Source organism: Bactrocera latifrons, unplaced genomic scaffold, assembly GCF_001853355.1.
Source record: "Bactrocera latifrons isolate USDA-ARS-PBARC rearing strain unplaced genomic scaffold, ASM185335v1 scaffold_48, whole genome shotgun sequence".
NCBI classification, from domain to species: domain Eukaryota; kingdom Metazoa; phylum Arthropoda; class Insecta; order Diptera; family Tephritidae; genus Bactrocera; species Bactrocera latifrons.
The window spans coordinates 1,510,720-1,531,960 of NW_017537134.1; the positions used below are offsets into that span (position 1 = coordinate 1,510,720).

Here is a 21,241-nt window from a genome sequence, read left to right on the forward strand (position 1 = left end):
ATCGAGGGTTTAAGGTCTATTGTGACCTCCCTACTACCACACGTAAGAAGAGAGTATAATAAGCTTTCCTCTAAGTTTGTCACATTCAAAAGAAAACGTCGGGGACCCTATATAGCATATCAATATGTAAGTATATTTTTAAATGCTCAGCATGAAAAGCTGTGTCTTGTGTCGATTTAGCCATGTCTATTCGTCTGTCCGTCGGTCTGTACATAGTCGAATTAACGCTATTTTTTTTTAGATTTTTTGTAGTGTTTTCTTACTTTATCTTGTTTTATATTAGGAAAGAAAAAACTTTGCATCCCTTCCAAATAATACCAACAAACATCGGTGGATAATTATTTAGCACACTGTACATTTAACCAGCAACGACAACAAACGATTCCACAAGTAAATATATCTTCATGACTGTCATTATGAGTGCTTTGCAGTTTCACTAACACACACGCACGCACTGCCACAAACACCGCACACTATACAGTCATGTCTATGCATTCGTATCCTGCAGCTCGTTGGCGCGCATTAAACTCAAGTGTCTATTCCGCTGAACGTTTGCCTGCAACTGAAGTTCAAATTGCTGCTGCTACGCAATTGTTGAATTGAAATTTATGAGCGAATGGTGAGTAGTGCTCATTGCCAACAATTGAAAGCAGCAAATGCTAACAACAACAACAAAGTARTGTCCTTGTTAAACAGCACCACCAATTCAATGTTGGGTGCAAAACAATCTTCGTTTACTTGCCTCGCCAGCCCTTAAATAACCGACCATACACTTTTGACTGAGGAGTTTTTTGCGTTTTAAACTTTTCGTTGCTATTGCTGCGAACTTTACTTGTGCGGCTACGCTATTGCGCAACAACTCCGACTCGCACGGTTTGAAGAACTGCGTTGCAAAGTTTAAGAAACCTGATAAATACGCTTCTATTTCGAGGATCTAAAGAATCTAATTACATGCATACAGTCCCACATTGTAAGCTCTTCTTCTTTCAAAGACATGAATAAGAGTTACTAAAACTATAGTTATYGGAAACACTTCTTAATACAATTAATATTTTTATTACGAACTTGTGGCAACATGTTGCAACTGTATTAAAAAGAATAAAATAAAAATTTCAACCCTCCTAGSAATGAAATCACAAACAAAAAGTTATTAATCTGAAATATGTAAGGCCTTAATGTCTGGTTCTAGGCAAAAGCTGGAAAAAAACCTAACGAATCACTTTTTTTGAAGCTAGAAGCAAAGCGTGCCAATTTATTGCTTTCACGTCAAGCTTTCATTGTGTACGACCGCATTAGTAACAGAACATGACAGATCATTATTGCAACATMTCTACTTACTTTCCATAATAATTATTTACTACTAATGTAATAAAAGTTATTATCGGCTTGACTGATTTTGAATAAAACCGGAACAAGTGATGTAAGAATATAGGTTAACCAGATCTGTCAGCTGACATCTAGTAATCAAAAAAAATTTTTTAGGGCAGTGTTTTCTACTAATTACATACAAATTACTTTTTTTCAATTTCGTTTTCACCCTGTGCTGAAAGTTCTTTTTGTTAATTACATGTTGGTACTTGCTTTTTTTTTTTAACTTTTAGCGCCATCTATTGGAAACTAACTGTATTTCCGAAAATTCCAACATCTATGACAGCAACCTTAAGCTTATTGAAAAGCTTTGGTAAAGCTTTTTTAGCTTATCAGGACAACTAACCAACCATTCCAAACGGCAGCTTGTGCTTTTAAGGTCTTTGAACTTTAACAAAGTGAGCGTGAGCAAAACTAATGTGAAAATTTGGAGCTTTTATAGCAGATTCAAGGGAAAGCTCATTGGATGCACAGACATGCACTTTCTGTAATACTTATTATTTATGTATAATGATTATTTTAGAAGAATTTACTTATTTTCAATTAACAGTCGCAAAATAAATCGGCTCTGTTTTTACCTTCAATTTTGTAATGATATTGCTTTCAAATATTTTCGTTGTAAGCCTATAGAGTCCCATAAGTTCTTACTTGCACTTTAATGCAAATACTTTGACCTTTCTTCCTTCCGTTCACACTATTGGTTGTTGTACTCCCTCCACGGCAAAAAATTGTGAACTGCATTAAAGTATTTATATCCCTTGGGAATTTTACTTCATAATGCAAAAATTAGTCCTTGTCATTACCCGTAGACCCAAACAACCACATTTTAAGCATTTTCACGCTTTTAAGACTCATGTAACATATACATAGATAAGTATGCGTACATAGATACATATTCGCGAGTCCTTGTAGAAATGAGCGCATATCTGTGCCCCTATTCAACCGGCATCGTTGTTCTAATTATTAGCGTCTCGCTATGTCAATATATATACTATTTTTTCTTMAACCACACATCTTTTAATTTATATGCACCACCCTGCAGGGTTGCATTTGCATAAGAGCGAGCAGTCAAATTCATTACATCAGCGCAGGGCAGCAGGAAGTGCCTGCASTCGCTCACCAACCACTTCAAATTGACTGTAGACTCTCGGTTGCACGCGGCAAAGTGCAGTTGCAGCTCGTTTGAGCCTTTCGCCASCAACTTCCGGTATGACATTGAAGTGTGTCTGCATTCAACGAGTCCAAAGCGTATTAAAAATAAAAGCAGCTGTAACGGTACGCGGTACTCGCATGAAACCGTTTATCACTTTCACGCTTTGTGATACAAATRCGAGTATGCAGGCTTAGCGGTATTATTTTTAGGTGACCCCCTTTTTAATGCATTTAGCACAACAACAAATCGTATTTTTTTATATTAAGTTGCATGAAGAGTAACTCAACGCTTTCCGTTAATAAGTATGTGTAAGTGTTGTAAATGTTTGACGCAATATGTTTTTCACACCGTTGTGATGCAACATCATAAACGTCATAATCATTAAGACTTTATGTATATATATGTATATATATGGCCATATTATGTGTGAGTAAGAGCTTATATATAACTTATTTACTTACAAACAAATTCTCTTTGCCTACTTTCAGGGCACAAGCATAACTTATTAATGAAATGTAATCAACATGACCTCATAAACTCATAAAATTATATATTAACATAAAACTGTTGCTCCTAGAGTTATTAAAAAATATTAAATCATTCGTTAGGACGATGACTGCATAAAACATATTGCGAGCGCAAAAAATATTAAATTATATTTCCACTAGCCAATTTATCACTTTTATAAATAACATGAAATTGTAAGCTTTATTGAAATGTTGAATTTCTAAAGACTCTACTTAAACTAATGCTAATATGTAAATATCCCTTATCTATGTCATTATATAAGAGTTTACATGTTCGTATTTCAGTTTAATTAGTCATCAAATGTTTGCTCAGAAACTGTAGTAGTATATCTTTTGTTGTTGTTATGATTATTATTACCTGAGCGCTATAGACACACCTTTTAATTTTCGAAATTACACACCGGTCAGCACAGGAGATATAATTGTTTGCTTTACCTACTTTAAAATTGCACTTCAAGTACTTAATAAAAAATTACATATACATACGTGCATTATTAAATTTTGAGGTTTACCACAAAGTCACGTACATAACCTGAAAAAATTTAAAAATTAAAGAAACGATTTTTTTCAGATACGAATTTTTTAAATTTAATATAAAGAACAAATATTCAATAAACGTATCTGGCAACTTATGTATAAAACTTACCTGAAAATAAAAGATAAAAATAAACAGTTGAAATTGGTTAACACTACGCCATATTAAGCTTTATCCAGATTTTTTAAATAATATGAGATTCTGGTTTTCTTAAACATATATAATTAATTAAAATGATTGTGTCATTGCAAAAGCTTAACTCTTTATGAACAAAACTAAAAAAGAAATATATTTAAAAAACGTTTATTTTCTTCTCGAAAACTTACAATGAGTCACCTGTGCTTTTTTATTTTCTTTTTTAAAAGTGTCGCCACTCTCATATCTAGCCATTATGGCACTACAATCTCCCCTTGGTCAGCAATTATTTAAATTATCGTCAAACAAACTCTCGTTAAACTCGTTTTTTAAGCTTCGCACAAACATATGTACATATGTATGCGATTATTTCATTATTCTGTTTTGACATTTTTCCGTACTCAGATAGTTATGTTATTATCCCTACCAATCGTCAGCTGTGAAATGGAGCTCATAAGCAGCTTTACTGTAATATGCTTTCATCCTTTAATTGCTTACTTCATCACAAAACAAGTGTATGTATGAGTGTGCATGTTTTTATAATGCCATTCGTACTCTTCGCGGGCTTAAACTTGCTTTCACACCAAGCTGCGCACCTCGAAGAGCGATATGTGTGTGTGTAAAAACTGTATTTATGTACTTAAGGATATGAGGTATTCGAAATACAGTCCGCATACATATGTGGATCTGCATTTAGTTTACTAAATATTAGCTCCTTTTCAATTACTCTCTTATATTATTTTTCTTATTTATAGAGCTTTTAATCAGCTTAGGATTACACAGTAGAAATTAGGTGAAGTTGGTTTATAGTTTCCTTGGAGATCTGTACATTTATGGAAGCTCAATTGAATCTTAGTACCTTCAATATTGCAGCATAATTATTTTTGTTTGGTTTATTTGGAAATTTGCTCGTGTCTTGATAAAGAAGTTTTGTATACTTTCCAGTATTTAATCCTTAAGGCCACTCCAATTAACCATGCAATACGAGCGCATAGAATCCCTTAATGTATTTTACTGTTATATTCAATCAAAAAACTAATGTGCCGCCTTGATAAAAATCGAAATTCATTCATTTTCAAGTTTTGTCTTTTTGGTCTTTTGAATATTTAATATAATTTTTTTTTCCCTCACCTAAGCAGGCATTAACTCAATGAAATATAATAACTAGTACTGACATAATATATACATACATGTATAGACATGTATTTATGTTTTTACTGCAAAGTAGTTATTTCAGCAATTGACTTACAAAACTCACACTTAACACTTGTTGAACGCTCACAAACATTTTCTATTTAAATAAAGACATAAAATAGCATTCACCATATGTGCTAATTGGCGAGGCATTATTTACATAACTATTCTATTTTAGTGTTAGTTATAGTTGTGTTTGTCTACTTTGTCTTCTAGGCGTTCTATAATACATTAGGGTGCTGGCAGGTCAGTGCGAAACTCAACACAATATTTTGCATATTGAACCAAAGGTATAATTTTAGATCGGAAAGATCTAATCTAAAGTAATTTGATTGCAAATTATTCAGAACAGACACACCACCAAAATCGAATCGCTTGTTTAGCAGAAAGAATTAATCTGAGGCTTTTTTCTTGTTAATCATTAAAGGTTAGCATGTCATAGTAGTAATACGAGGCTTTACACTTTTTACCTTAATTTTTAGAGTTCTTATGTCTAATAAAAAAATGATTTATTTTTATAGGTTTGTGCTTCGAATTGTTATTTTTTTTTTGATTATATGTGAAAAAAAAATTTACCAGTTACATAGGTTAATACCGGTAACTCTGTACGGCAATCTTAACTGCTATCTAGCTATGTCTTAAAATGTTTTAAAATTCGATCAAGCTATAGGAGATCTATACAAGTAATATAAAAATTTTGTTCATTGCTATGATTCAATGATTAATTTTCGAAACATCATTGCTATTCGATACGTCTCTTTGAAAATTATAACAATAATCTACAGCAATTACCAAAGATTTGTATACAAGTATCGGGGTTTCGATACCATTAAGTACTCAAAAAGATTGTCGGTACTCACTATAAGGAATCAGCATCGTTGCGACACTATATCGTATACACACAATTTTGTGTCCCGCTGCACTGTAAGTTGATTCAAGATCTACTTCATTACCCCGCACACAGTGTTGTATAGTATTCAATTTCTCTCGGAAGAGAAACACAACAACTGTATGGCCAAGATCGCGAAGTATGACACATGAGAATAGAAACGTTATTCATATGTACGAGATATCCTAGTGATTGCTAGATGCCATCAGATTTGCGGATTTTTTGGCATTTAAATTTTGCTTTTATTGCTTTATATTTGAATTTTGTAGCTTTGTAATTTATTCTAATTGAATATCGTTAGTCCCTCTTAATTATGGCACAGGATTGTTGTTTTCCTTTAGCTTCTCGTTCTATTTTTCTTGCTCTTTCGCTTTATACATCTCTTCAGATGATGATTTCAACGTGTTATTATTGTGATTTTTACAATAGCCAATTTTAATTACTTCCTTTCTGTTCCTTTGTTTTTGGATCATGAAATTCGCAAGCATTTTCTTTTTCATCATTTCCAGCACATATTTTTGCATATTCATAACAGCGTCATCACAATCAGCCAACCAGTTCATACGTACGCTGTGTTTGTCTGCACTCTTTCATCTCTGTAAAACATGCTTCAGCATTGCTCTGTTCGATGCTTAAAATGCTGAAGTAGCGATTGGAGTGCTGATGCTGAGCATATTTCCCCAATTTGTATGTCCATACAAACACATACTGATAAAAGTACGTAACTGTAATATTCTGCATTAGAAGCAGTARCAGAATGGGGATGATGTCGGGCTGCGAAAATAGGCGAATGAACTGGCGCTCGTGTCTTGCAGCCGAAACGAATGACGTACAAGGACAAATGTGCACATTGCCGATTTTTGGATACTTAAAATGCAGCAAAGATGCTACATATACATACATACATATGAGTATATTTGTTGTAATGAAATAGTAAAAAACAAGGTAAAACATTAACCTATGTTTTCATTATAATGATATAATTTTCACCTCACCCTAATAGCCTTTTGGCGAAGTATATGGAAAGGACATAGCAGAGAAGTTTGACCAAGTGTGTGTTTGTCACAGCCCAGTTAGCGATGGGGAGTGGCTACTAGTTGGTATACTGAAGAAAATATATTTATGAATGACGCTTGACTTTTGGTGCGAAATGTAGACGATTTTTCTGATGGCATAAAAATGTAATAAAATCTGCGATGGACTTTAGGCATACAAGTTTCAAAAATTACAATATTGAAAACCATTTTCCGATCATGTGAAAAAATTTTACGAACAAGCTTGTATTAGATTATTACTCGAACATATGACAGCATTAAAAATGCGAACAATCAATCTTCGAATATGTAAAATTTTGGAACCGACAAGATCCATAGTTTCTAATACAAAAAAGCTCCAAAAACTATTCACAGATTCATCACTTTCGGAGATGCTAACTAAATCTCCGAAAGTGCAAATATCGAAAATTTCAAATATGCAACAATTTTTACGAATAATCTTATTACTATTTTGATAATATAAGCGCCAACTTGCAAAATTCTTAATATTGAACATGTGTTCGAAAATTTCGAAGATAAAAAAATTTGGCGTTTCTATTTTTCTCGCTGAAATATTTTTCTTTTGTTACTTGGGAACTTCGAAAATTCGAACTTCCAACATTCGAAAATCCAAAATTTTGCATATAAAAATATTCGAACCAATAACTTAAATCCTTGCCATAATCTTTTCAAGAGTCAAAAATAATTCAAATGCTTTTCGAAGTAGTCTCTAAAAATGTTCTTCGAAAAGTTCTTTTCAAGAGCAGCTTGTTAAAAATAAATTCAGATCAAATAACAAAAAAGACAGAGAAAGAAAAGAACGTTAAGAACGATTTTCTAAGGTCTGGTAAAACACGCTGTTATTGCTATATAAATATGAATTTGGGTCAAAAGACTCCCTTTGCAATCGAGCTAACAAAAGATAGTAATCATCGAAGTTTTTGAGTATTTTATGTTCTGAAATTTGAAAAAAAATGCATAGGGCTAAACTTGTAAAAAGTATTTTCACTTCCAACTTTAACTACTAAGGCACCACCTGAAACATTTTGGGAATGGAATCGAGCTTCCAACTTTGAAAGGCAAAGCTTACACAAACACATAAGAAAATGTTCTCGAAAGCTCCGTGAACGCATTGATGTCAACGCTGCGACACACTTCGCTTACGCACACAATTCCACAGTTCATGAAATGAGGGTACCGTCGCAGTCGACACAAACGCCTTACTATATGCTTTGTCAAGCGGCCAATGAACGAATGTACATTTTTCAGTATAGCATACTCGTATTTATACATATGTATAATATGTTGTTATATAGAGACGTAGAGACCGTTAAACATATGTATGAGGGTTGGGGGTAAATATAGACAGGGAGACGCCATAGTTGAAACTAGCGGTTAGCGGGAGGGTAGAACGGCAACTATACTTGTTGAAAAGGACGCACAAATTAACTACAAAACAACAAAGAATGTAAGCGACAGCAGCACAGTGAAAAAAGGTCGGTTGTGCGGGAGAAAACTAAAACTAAAGTGAACCGAAGAGTAAGGGGCGAACGCTCGGCTTACGTCGAAAGGGGTGAGTTATAGTATAGGTGTGGTTGTGTGTATGTGACTCAGGGTTGCTCTTAACCCCGTAGCCGACACGCTGACAATGCTTTTGCTGTGCGTTTTGTCGTTGTGTGGCCGCCGCTGGTTTTTGTTATGTTTTACATACATACTTGTAAGCGAGCATTTTATTATTATTATTATTAAAATTTCTTGTTATTATTGTATTAAAGGTATAGGTGCGTGTGTGTGCGGCGTGTTTGTAGGTACCCACAAAGATATTAAGTGGGTGCGTTCCGTTCGACTCAGTGTGTATGCAGACGGTATGTTGTTTAAGGTGGTGTTGCAAGTAAGGGCGTACCAAAATGCTTTTTATGCATGCCATGCTTTATAGCCTCTTCGCTGCGGTGGTGGTTTATTGATTTTTACTAAATATTACGATAATACGTTGAAAATATACTCAAAATAGTAGTGCTTATGTATGCCACTCGATTTTTTAATATAGCAGTCACGCCGCTTTCTATGCGAGAAATCGATATTTCCAACTTGTATTGTTTCTTGCAACATTTTCRTGGCATTCTTTTCTACTCTCCGCTTTGCTTTGAATAATTCATTAGCTTGCCTGAACGGCTTCCACAATTTCGGCATCCATATGTACCACATGTTCCACAGACGCACATATAACGGTGCGCTGCCATGGTGTTTCCAATTTCAGCTTCCATTCAAAGTTTCCAACTTTGTTAAATATAGKCTTTGTGTTTGTGTATGTGTGTGCGTTCGTGTAAGGTACTGGGTGTTTGCAACAATATCCATCTCTTTTTGGTGCTGTCGACTTGAAGCATCCTTTATCCCTTCTTTATGAGCGCTGTGTACAATGAAGTCCGACCTCAGCTTAGCTGCTGCTGCGCCTGATGCCGCCCAGCTTTCCATGGCTAGCCCATTGCTGCCGCTATAACGTTTGCTGTTGCTGCTGCTGCATCTGTGGCGTTGGCTGCTGCTGCTGCTCGATTTAAAAATGGAAAATTGATTTTTCCTGCTTTTCGCCTTATACCGGAAATTTTCATGCTAAGCCAAGTGCTGTTTTACCGACGCGTTGCTCTGTGTGCACACATATGTATCTAACTATACATGAATACACACACACATGCATGTACATGCAAGCAAATGTGTATGAACGCGAAAATTTATTTAAATATATATGCATATAAATACATAGGCGCATACACACTCTTAATATGGGGTAGCGCTCGAAAGTATGCCTCGAAATTTTTTCAATTAGAATTAAATGATTCGAAAACAAAAATCATTAAGGTAATGTGTAATAATCCGGTTGTTTCAGAAATTTGCCTGCGCCCCAAAATGTATGCTTMAAAAGTGCTTATATTCGTTAGAAAGTCTCTTTGGTGCTTTTAWATAGATTTCACAATTCTTTTTTGGCTTTGCTTCATCAACTGCTGCTGTTGTTGTTCACATTCGCAAGACAATGTTAATGCCCCGGCCCAGCAGTAGGCTATCATATCGAGAAGAACAGTACTGCTGTGACAGGACAATATCACTGGCAAGCGATTGATTTGCATATATTTTGCGATTGTKTTTCTTCATATTCAATTTTCGTTKTATTAGTGTCGGAAAGTATTACCGTTACGCACTCAAAACCGTTTGAATTGAAGACAKTTARCTTCATCTCAACATTGTTTCATTCTATTTGTCGTAAGTTAGATTTTCAACGCCGTAGTGCTAAACTCCCTTCGAAAATTCGCTCCGAATACACAATTTTCTTCGAAACAAATATTTTTCAATAATTTTCCCTTACTACCTCCTGCTAAATYCATTAAATGTATGAGTAAATTAGCCTAACAAAAATGTATATATGTAGGCCGTCCCGTCTGCCATCGGTGCTCAAGCCGAAATTGCACGTACGAAATCCAAAAGCTGACTGACGGCGAGCTCATTGAGTAAACGTTGTGTGAGGGTAGATTTTGCGAAGAAAGGTGCGCGCACCACGACGAGAAAGTATTTGCTGTGTGTGCTATGTGCATTCCAGTGACGGTACTGCTGACGTTGCTGCAAGCGCTATCCAGCGAGTGGTAGTAAATGCAGGCATGTGTGTAGGCATGTGTGTGTGTTACCAGCGTGGAATGACCAAAATGAGTGGTGCTGAGAAAAATCAGAATAAAACCACAGAGAGTTTGCCGACTGCTCTAAATAAGCGTATAGTCGTTAATGTAAAAGTCGGTGAAGTTTCAAATGTACAAATGTGTTTAGGCGTGTATGTCTGTCGCTTTTGTACTAACTTGGGGGTGTACCTACTTGATATAAGAATTAAGACAGGGCGTTCTTACTGCGAGATCAGATCAGTACATCTGTTTCATAATATCCTTGATATGATTTGATTAGGGTTTGAAATGAAAAAAGTGTGAGAAATGTATATATACAGATATCTTCATATAAAATTTCGGTATAATATAAACATCTGTTGAAAAGCCTTCAGCCTCTTGGACGAGGATACTTAAAATCCTTCAATTGAAACCAAATAATAGGAAACAGCACCAAAATAAGAGAGAAACTGGAAAAACATAAAAAACATTAAATATTTGATATCAGCCTAAAAGTGTGCCATATTTCTTCAGTATATYTTGAAATATTATAGACTTTAACTATTTGCTTTTGTTTACCCTGGTTGTCAGACTCAGTAGGCTATGCAGCGACTCTTCGTACATATATACAAATTCAGATATTATGTTTTTATCATTTACCATCAAATTTGAAAATTTGTCCAATAATTTTCCACGCACTTACTTAACTTGCTTTAATGTAACTTAATTTTTATGGATTTAAAAATATTTATTTTTTTTTATAAAAAAATATTTTTTACAGTATATTCCATAGAAAATATAATTACACACACATATCTACTTTTATATTTACATATCCACATGTGGATGTATTCNTAAACATATGTACATATATACACGAGCTCAAATCAACCGAGCAACTCTCTATAGCTAGCTCTCAATTTCGCGAATCGCCACTCGCTCCTTTATAGTTCGTCGTTCATCGTCWACGTCATATATGTCCCAAAGAAACTGGTAATCCGTATAAGGGTACTGGAAAACACCCCCTAAAACTATGCTAATGCTCATTGTAATATTCGACGTAACGCCTTCCAGTGTTTATGSCAGCGCGCAAGCGATTAATTTGCTCTCAATATCTTGTGCTGTTTCTCACCCTCCCCCCACGAGTGCTACTCGTTAACAGCACTCAATCGTATTGTGTCTACGCCTATTAAAGGCTAGCAAGTACTAGTCGGTTGTCTGCCGTCGTGTCGGCCAACTTTGTCGTCATCATCCCTTTGTACAMGTACAATGCGTATAGTCAGAAAATAGTTGAGAAAATAAAGAACAAGAAGAAGAAATGAGAACCAAGAGCACTTTACCCCCGACAGGAAAATACTACATATGACGTGAAGTTTAAACTGAAATTTATTTTCGCAGAAAATTCCAAACTGCGCACACACACACACCAATGTTTCCATGTATGCTCTATGAACTCTGATGCTCGCTTAAGTGATTTTGCCAGCGCATGTACTATGTATTTCACTGGCATTGTGCTATCACGCGCCAGAGTATTTGCAGACTCCACATATTTTTAATACATTAACTGTTATGGTGAGGAGTCCTGTCGGTGCATTGCATTGTATAAGTAGTCAATATGAAACAATCATGAAACAATAACGGCCAATTTCGTACACACACATATGCTCAAACATATTTGCCGTTGGCATAAAGGCTGTGCTCCACGCTTGTTTTCTTTGATATTTGTTGCTGTTGTTGTCAAATGAGAGTAATTGTTTCCAATATGGCTCTCCGCTTCTCCGTTATGTTCGAAGTATAATGTCTTAATTAAAAAATATGCTTTTTGCCCTTCCTACGGAAATTAGCGTAAGGGAAAATGTCAGGATTACACATATATAAGTGTGTATGTGTGTTACCGGAAATACGAAAGAAGGAAATCACCGCAGCTTGTAAGCAATTTGTAAACTACATACYATATRTACATACATATGTATATGAAACGGTTTTAAAGATATATCTAAATAAAGTCAAGAAAGCTCTAAAAGTAGATTAATTATTTGAGAAAATATAATATAATATATGGCTTTTGGCAGCAGGAACGTTACATCCTGGAGTATGCTTGCCAAAGGTTTCTATCTTGGAGTTCTTTAACTTTATTTAGTGAGACTTCAAATGAGCATGAAATTTTCTATAAGAAATCTTAACATTATTGGTAACAACCCCAGTAAGAMCTAGAATGAGTAAGTTATATTCTTAATTTCTCACAGGGGCGAAACAAATTTTGAAACTTTTTTTTTACAAACTTGTATACAAGCTACCTCGCGCCTTCAAACCAGTTGTGTTAAGCATCCATACATGCATACATATACAGATACCGCAGATGCGGTATGTAGGTGTATTTCGTCCGTTATGCTCTTCAGTTGACTGTTGCTACGCCTATTTCCGTTCCATTCATTTCTCGCTTACGCAAATTTCCGTTTTACATGCTGATTCCGACTGATATACATATATAAGGCAGTGCGTTTGACGAGGCACTTGGCTCATTTCACTCATTCACTCACTCACTCGACACACAAACATACATACCGCACAATTCCCCGAAGTGCGCAGGAAGTGGTTCAGTAATGGGATGTGGAGTAAATATGTATATAAAAGGGAAAAAATTCACTTATAAGTGCACTTTGGAGAAGGACAAAAAAAAGGAGGTCGTGCTTTTGACTGACTGACGCTGGTTGATTATGTGTGCACACATATGTAAGTATACATACATATATGTAAATTGTATTCTTTTTAATGTAGCTGATATTGAATTTAATTTTTAAAATTTTATTTATTTACACATACAAACGATTTCCTATACATTTACGGGTTTTTTTCTGGAGGGTATATTCTTTTGAGTTGAAAGTTTGAATGTGAAATTGATATGAGTATACAATATTTCTTTTGGGGTTATATTAGACCTTATTTAAATTAATAGATGAWATGTATAAAAGTGAATTTGCATATCGACATGACAGGAGAGCAAATTAATTCCTAAGAAGAMGAGGAAGACTACCTAATTTAATCAAGTTTTATGACTTTCGCTATGCCTGGCCGATTCTTGAATGATTATAACCGTTTAAGACATTAATGGAAGTTTTRTTATTAATCGAAGCGGCCTCGACTTGTTGTTGGTGGCGTTAAGATGTAGTAGCCGTATCAGATAATAAATAGGATCTTATTTCGAATTGTTATAGTAAAGTGTTGGCATTGGGCCAACAACCCAGGCGATGTTCCCTTGAGTCAAAGTAGTGTCACCAATCTCTTAATATGAGTTTGATGTTCTGAGTATTAATTAAAATTTGCAATTATGCCATACAAACGTTTTCTGCGCTCGCATTACTCACCTCAGTGACCACTAATCGAATTAGGCCACAGCACACGCACATACACATGCACAATCATGCAAACACAGACAAACGAGGAGGGCGAACTGTCAGCATTTAATTCTCCAAAGTATCCTTTGCACGATTTCGTACGGAATTCAGTGGACTCTGATGTCACCACACTAATTAAAATAGAAACGAATGAATGAGCAAAGCGCACATACAAAAGGCACATGCCAAAAGTCGCGACTTTATTGCCGCAGGCGTTAACACACGGGATGGAGAAAAGTAGTCGGTTTGGGCATATGAAATGTAGCAAATATTGCTTTTTGCAAAAGTACTCCAGTTGAAGGTATTCACCAAGCACGGTAAAAGACAATATCGCGCTGAATGAGTAGACGTTATATTTTTTTGGACTTMTATCAGGAGCGTAATGCGCTCTAAGTGGTATGAAGAGAAATCGCTTAGCAGGAWTTTTTTATAAATTGATAAATGTCAATAAGGTATTTTTTTTATGGGAAATTTATTCGAAGTCCGAGAAAGTAATAGTCAAGTTTCTATAAACCATAGATTAAGGTGTTAAGACAGCTATACCAGTTATTCAAATAAACTGACAGCWGGCCCAACATATCTTCTGAGACATGCGGTGTTGGGTTGCATTTTACTCTGATTAAAAATTTTATTTTCCCACAAAAACAAAAATAAAAACAAAAACAAAAAAAAAACTGTTTAGTAATCTTTTCATTTCAAGTTTAACGTTTTCTACCACTTCAAGTGTTAAATTCTCTATTTTTGTTTTTGAAAGTAATTTTTCATAGGAGCCATGCAGAATTCTAACAGTGTGCCAGAATGTGTAAAACACAGTTCTATAACATTACAATAGCTAACGGTTATACAACTTTAATGACGTTTCACATTCTCTCTAATGTGAAGTCAATTCGAGTTCCTATCACGAGTTTACTATAGAGCAGCAGCACACAATGTTAGCTAGCAGAGAAATGTCTAATCGGAGGCAGCTGTAATTGCATAGTAACAGAGTGGCAAGCTGCTATTCACATGGGCTATTGTATTGAATTTAACTGGATAATAAGCAAAATAGTGACGAAAAGTAGATATGAATATTAAAGCAAATGAATTGCTGACGTGGATTAAAGTTATAAATTTTATTACATAATATAATTACAATATACGCACTGTCACAAACTATATGGCACTCAATAAATGTAGTAATAAATAAATAATTCGTAAGATAAATGAGTCAATATAACCCATAACGGTTAGGAGCAATTAATCAGCTTTGTTACCTTCCGAAWTTTTTCGTTTAACTCTTGCTTGCCAATATGAAAAAGTGGTCATAAAAAAGACATTAGCATCGAACTGATCGACTGAACTTAGAAATCAGTGACAATATTTAAATATATATATTTCTGATATAATAATTTCATTAAATTTTATGCAGCAATGATATGAGAAACTAGATCAAACTATTTTTAAACTATAGATTATGCGAAAACAGTTGAAGAGGCCTTTTWAGTCGGAAAATATAATATTAAAATTCTTTTGGAACCCTTCCTTTCAACTTGCCATAAGCTGTATCCCAACCAGAAGCYAACTCTGGATCCCTCATTCCTATTTCATTTCTATATTTAATGTTTTCACCTTCAGACTTCGCAACTATTTTGCAATATCTTATATATTGCCAATAATATTATTTTCCACMGYCSAAATTTGTATTTTTCAATGAAATAATCTACTTTTTGTCAACTGATGATTGCTCTTATCGAAATTCTGCCACTATATTATTAAAAAACATGTAATAATATCAATACATGCAATTTAGTACTTAAAATACATATTTATGTGTGAAATTGCAGGCCAGAGTATTTCTAGTATTTATTTTAAGTGCATACATACATACGCCCTCACACAGGCAGTACGTCCACTCAAATATGCTTTCATCCGCCAACTAGTGTCATTTAAGTGCTATCAGCGATTGAATTAAATTACTTTGCCGCTTCTTTGTAAGCAAATCAAGCAGCCAGCCGCTGCAATGGCCTGAGTCAAGCGTCAGCACTTCGCTCGCGTCAAAATTGYATTTTTGTAGCGGTACCATTTGATTTTTATGTTCCAAATATATATTGCTCCATTGCCTTATGCAAATCATAGTCCGCAGCTTCAATCGCTAACCATTTTCACACATTCGAATGCAAGCCAAATGTTGGCTCCACGGCGCGTAACAAAAGCGTTGAAATTGAGCATAAAAAATCGATAACCCTCTAATGGCAATTGAAGCATCGCAAGTATTCTTCTATTTATCTACTTTCTTTGTGTCACAATGCGAGTCATACTCCAACTGGATACCCACACTCGTATATTTGTTTTTTTTTGTTATATTTTGTTTGTGTTGTTGTGAAGGGAGCGTTCACTTCAATGTACATATGTAGAGCACATAATTGTGCTTGTTGTTGTTTATTGCTATGAGTAATACACACCATACCTGAGAGCAAATTCTTATGCTCAACACATTAGAGCATTTCGATGAAAATTTTCCATGCTTTTAATTTTCCAATAATGGAAAGTGATTGAAGTGTGTCATTAGAGCGCCTGCGCAATGGAACGATAACTGATTTTTCACTTGGAAACCCAATAGCTAACTCAATCTCTATTCGCAATTGCTCTTATAATTTGCAYCATGCAACTTCGCTCAGTGTCCACTCACGGCTCGATGTGCAACAAAAACGAGGAGCATTTTATAAATTTGCGAAGCTGTCTGTGGATACAAATGTACATATGTATGTATGTATGGGAGAGCGTGTGTTTATTAGACGTTACGCCTAAGGCTCCTACAGCATCCTCTTTGCTTTAGTTGGACTGTGTGAAAGCTGACAGGCTGCCAACAACAGCAACACAAACAGGAGGCAAGTGCACTGGCAGCAGCATCACTACAACGTCACATCGCTCAACTCGCTTATAACGTTAGTGACATCCTGCACACACACACATACGTAAATGTGTTCATATATCTGTTTTTCTTTTACACCACAAGCAAAATGTTTGTTTTCAATTATGATTTTTTCGCTTACTCTAATTGCAGTTAAAAGATATGTGCGTATGTTGTAGTAAAGTGCGCTTTAATTAACTTGTTTGATACTTTTTGCCCTTTTAAATATTATAATTCGGGTGTCATTTGCTTACATACCAATCACCCTCAGAGATTTATACCAAGAATAGGGATATTTTTATTTCTTCACTCCCAACTAAATTCTCCGATATTAAGACTTTAATTCAATTAAACCACTTAAAACCAGAAAGTATCAGACTGAACCAAGACATCACGAATCACTGCTAATATTGTTATGGCCGAAACTGCATCCAAGCATATAAAAAAATGTTTGCACACTCAACGTGGTAACTGGCTGTACTCCCCTGTAACTTCCCACGTTTCTATAACAGTCTTCGAAGGCGGAAATAAATCTAACAATGAAGATGAACCTTTGGGTTCAGTGATATGTTTGTGCCCATAAGAGTATTTGATAAAGTCAGTGTGTAAAGTGTGGTATCTCTTCAAAAATAAATCAAGGCCGCGATTTAAACAAACAAAAATAATCAAGCTTGGTTTACAGTCAGCATGAATATATTTTTCCAATTATCATCACAAAAAAATATATCTATATACATATATTAGGATATGGATAGTAACTCAAATAGTTTACCGATATTGCTTTCATTATATGATTTCTATATATTAATTAAATTAAAGGAAATATCTGTAATTAATACAAAATTATTTATGGTGAGTTTGGAAATATATTCCATGCACCTATTAGTAAGCAAACAAACTTTATTAATCGAAGGGTTGATCGGAGCATGTGCACAGATCAAATTACCTACATCAATATGTACTTAAGTGCATGTACACACATACATATATGCATATGGATGTGCAAAATTTAAATACCTGCTTACATGTGTAGAGTGGGAGCTGTTACAAACTTCTTAGTGATATACATATCTACTTGTATACATACATATTTACCTACTTAATGCAGGCAAGCGAAATTGCACTCGTCTATTGATGTATTGGTATTTAACTCGTTTAAACCATTGTTATCGACAGTTGTCCTGACGATGAGGAACGAGTCGAATAACAGCGGGTGCAGACATGCATATGGCTGTAGGCTTGAATACATATTTACATCCGACCGCAGAAGGTTTTTTAACAAAGGTATGCATTACAATATACATATTTACCAATACTTACACATATAGGTGGTCTACTTATGTACATACATGCATTGTATAGTTATCATATTACGAAGTATCCTTGCCAGTGCATTCGATTACTTGAGGAAATACTGCACAACGCGTAAATATACATACATATGTATGTATGTCACCTTAATCACGAAACACACTCGCTCTTCCCTCATACTCAATTAAATGATTTGTGCGTTCGAATAAACATTTTTGATTGCGGGCGACACGTCCTTCAGGATGTTGACACAATATTGTCGCACGGACATACGTACCCACTTCTTTGGCGAATGACTTTTTTTTTTTTTTTTTTTGTGTAAATTACATTAGCTCTATTATCTATTGAACGAAGAGGCTGTTAGATGAATTCATTTCTTTACGAATATGTAAAATTTATTTTTAAGTCGCCATAAAATATTGAATTATTTTAAACAATTGAACGTGTTAATACACGGTGCAGTTCATAAAATCCTTAAGCATATGCATTAATGTTAAGAAAATGCAAATAATGTTAATGTTCATTGCAGCATAAATGTTCCTTCATGTTAATGAATAGTTGTTAACATTCTGTGCTTTAGCATGGTCCGCATAGTACTGTTTAATGTTAGTATCTCTGTTAGCAGTAGTGTTAACCTCTGTTAGTGTTATATTTTAATAGTTTGTGCCATTTTCTTCATTCCGAGCTGGGTCTGTGCTTTTTTTACTCGCTGAAGTAGTCTTGCTCAATGATTAGAGATTCGAATGTTTTTTTGAATTTACATAATTTAAATAATTTGTTAGAGAGTTATTGAAGGTGAAAGGGTTGGTCATATGATAGTGTTGATATCGTTTTTGAGATATTATTATATAATATATTCTTTGAGTTGACTTAATTCCAAAAATGTGAATGATGTAATCGACTAAAGCCCATATGCTTAAATATTTACCGTTATCTTCCTAAGTGAATCCTTTAAAACTGATTCAAAAATATTTAAAAACATACACATGTAAAATTATTTGTTTTATTTAACACCCCCGTACATAAGTGCATATACATATACATATACTTGAACACCTACAAACAAATCAATATATGTATGCTTAACAAATAGAATATAAACTTATTAACTTAAATTCCCTTAATACTTTTACAATATAACTAAGAGCTCGTTCAAACGAAACAAATGCTAAATTAGGATAATTTCATTAGCGTTCTTTTGCCGTTGGTTGCACATTTCCTCAACGTCGCATAGTAAAATGCATATTTACTCTTCCACTTTGTATGCATTTCCAAGTAAAAAATAAATGTTTACATATTAATACATAATTTTTACGTAGTAACGAAATTATATCTTCACTGCACTCTTAACTGTAACTCAAGCAGTTCGCTTGCAACTGTAAACGCTTTCTAATTCTTAACATTAAGTAGTTTTTATTCATTGTAGTATATTGTACTATAAGCCAGCACACTTCTTTTCGAAGTGGACAATTTTTACTTTGACTTCTTTGCCACCTCTTCCGCGGGCTCCTCAATGGCGGCAAGTGCTTCCTTCAAACCTTCAGGTACTTTGTATTTTTGATTAAATACCAGAAACTGCAAAATAGTTTTTATAAAGTTTTCGGTACGAATATTAAAAATTAAAAAACTAAAATATCAACGAGCACACACCTTTCTGGGTCCGGACTTTTCCACGTCTTCGCAATTCATTTTGCCACTCGAATAAAAGCTGTTGATAAAAAAATATTGGCATTTAATCGAAAAATAAATAATTAAAAGCATGAATATACATATGTTGGCATAAGGTTGTGTTTACACATAGAAAACTTTAACTAGATCCTCTTTCATTTTCTACCTATAATTTTTTATTCCTGAAGTTTGTTTGCCTTTGCCAAGTTTACATATTTATTATATATTTAACTTACCGCACGTCGTCACGTGAGAGACCGTTTCGCACAATTGCATAAAAAAGGCCCAAAACCGCTCCACCAACAATGATAAAAAGTGGCGATAACTGGAAAGATTTGAATATGTAAAGAAAAATACAAATTAATTGCTTGCTTTGAAAAATATTTTCCGAAAACTTGAAATATTAAAAGTAATTAACTAAATACGTGCTTATTTTGATAGAAATTATTAAACTGAAGTAAAATGCTGCTTTCTAGATCAACTTATATACGTATATGTATTTGTAACAGATACTTAACTAGGAAATATGCTGCTAAAATTAACGCTAAAAATTAAAAAAAAAAAGTTAGAACGAAACTAGAGCAAAAAACTAGTATCTTTGCTATATACATACTTTTAAAAATTTGTTYAGACATACATACATATTCTTTATAAAAATAAACATCCATATTGTTTTTCTGATAAAAACTTGCTTCTTAAAAACAGAATAGAGAACTGAAAGTAGAACTTTTGCTGGCGAATTCAGTTGCTTTAGAGCGATTCCTTTATCAAAAATTTCTATTTTTGGGGCGTATTCAAAAAATACTGTTATATTTTCTGTTATAAAAAAAATAGTTGCTTTCGAAAGGTGTAAAAAAATGTATAAACATTCGTATATGCGAATATAAAAATGCGTTTGTATACATATACAATATAATTTTGACAAATTTCAAATTTATAATGTTAATGTCAAAATAGTCAAATTTCAAAACTCGCCATCTTTCAAAGCGTCAACCAAGCCTGCTGGCCAAACGTATCTTTGATTGTAGGTGCGCAACTGTAAATATTAAAATATTTTCGTTACAAAACGGCAAAGTTTATCATTCGTCCAAGAATATGAGATTGACGCACCTTTTTTATTGGTGGAGGCTTATTCTTGAGAAGCCGGGTGTAATCTTCATAGGGCATTTTACCAAAGTAACTAAATTTTAAAATGTTTCAATTTCATCTGCTTTACGTAAAATATTTTTATTAGCGCTTACCATACGTCGTCGCGCGTAAGTGCAATCCGTAGGGTCGCAAGAAATTCGCAAGTTAAGCCGCATAATGTGAAAACTATAAGCGGTATGGTCTAAAACAAGTTTCGAGAAATTAGTGGTAGAGCAAATAAGACGCACTTATGTTTCTTTGCTAACACGCTAATATTGTCAAATACAAATGGTTCAAAAAATTGCTATATTGTTAAACAGGTTCTGAATATATACGATAGTCTCCAAAACGCATATTCCTTTTGTAGAAATTTGAT

The 21,241-nt window shown here is 34.3% G+C and overlaps 2 protein-coding genes across 4 annotated transcripts in view; one reads left to right on the top strand and one right to left on the bottom strand.

Moving 5' to 3' along the window:
• Window positions 1-21,241, top strand: part of LOC108973457 (poly(U)-binding-splicing factor PUF60) — a 231,860-nt gene that overhangs the window by 200,469 nt on the left and 10,150 nt on the right. The gene's annotated exons all lie outside the window — the stretch shown is intronic.
• Window positions 19,089-21,241, bottom strand: part of LOC108973459 — a 39,796-nt gene continuing 37,643 nt past the window's right edge. For both annotated transcript variants that reach the window (XM_018940727.1, XM_018940726.1), the window contains exons 5-7: window positions 19,974-20,062; window positions 19,720-19,777; window positions 19,089-19,644 (exon numbers count right to left, since the gene is read on the bottom strand). In XM_018940727.1, the coding sequence (XP_018796272.1) occupies window positions 19,543-19,644; window positions 19,720-19,777; window positions 19,974-20,062 (249 nt within the window). In that variant the 3' untranslated portion in view covers window positions 19,089-19,542. The remainder of the gene's footprint in view (window positions 19,645-19,719; window positions 19,778-19,973; window positions 20,063-21,241) is intronic.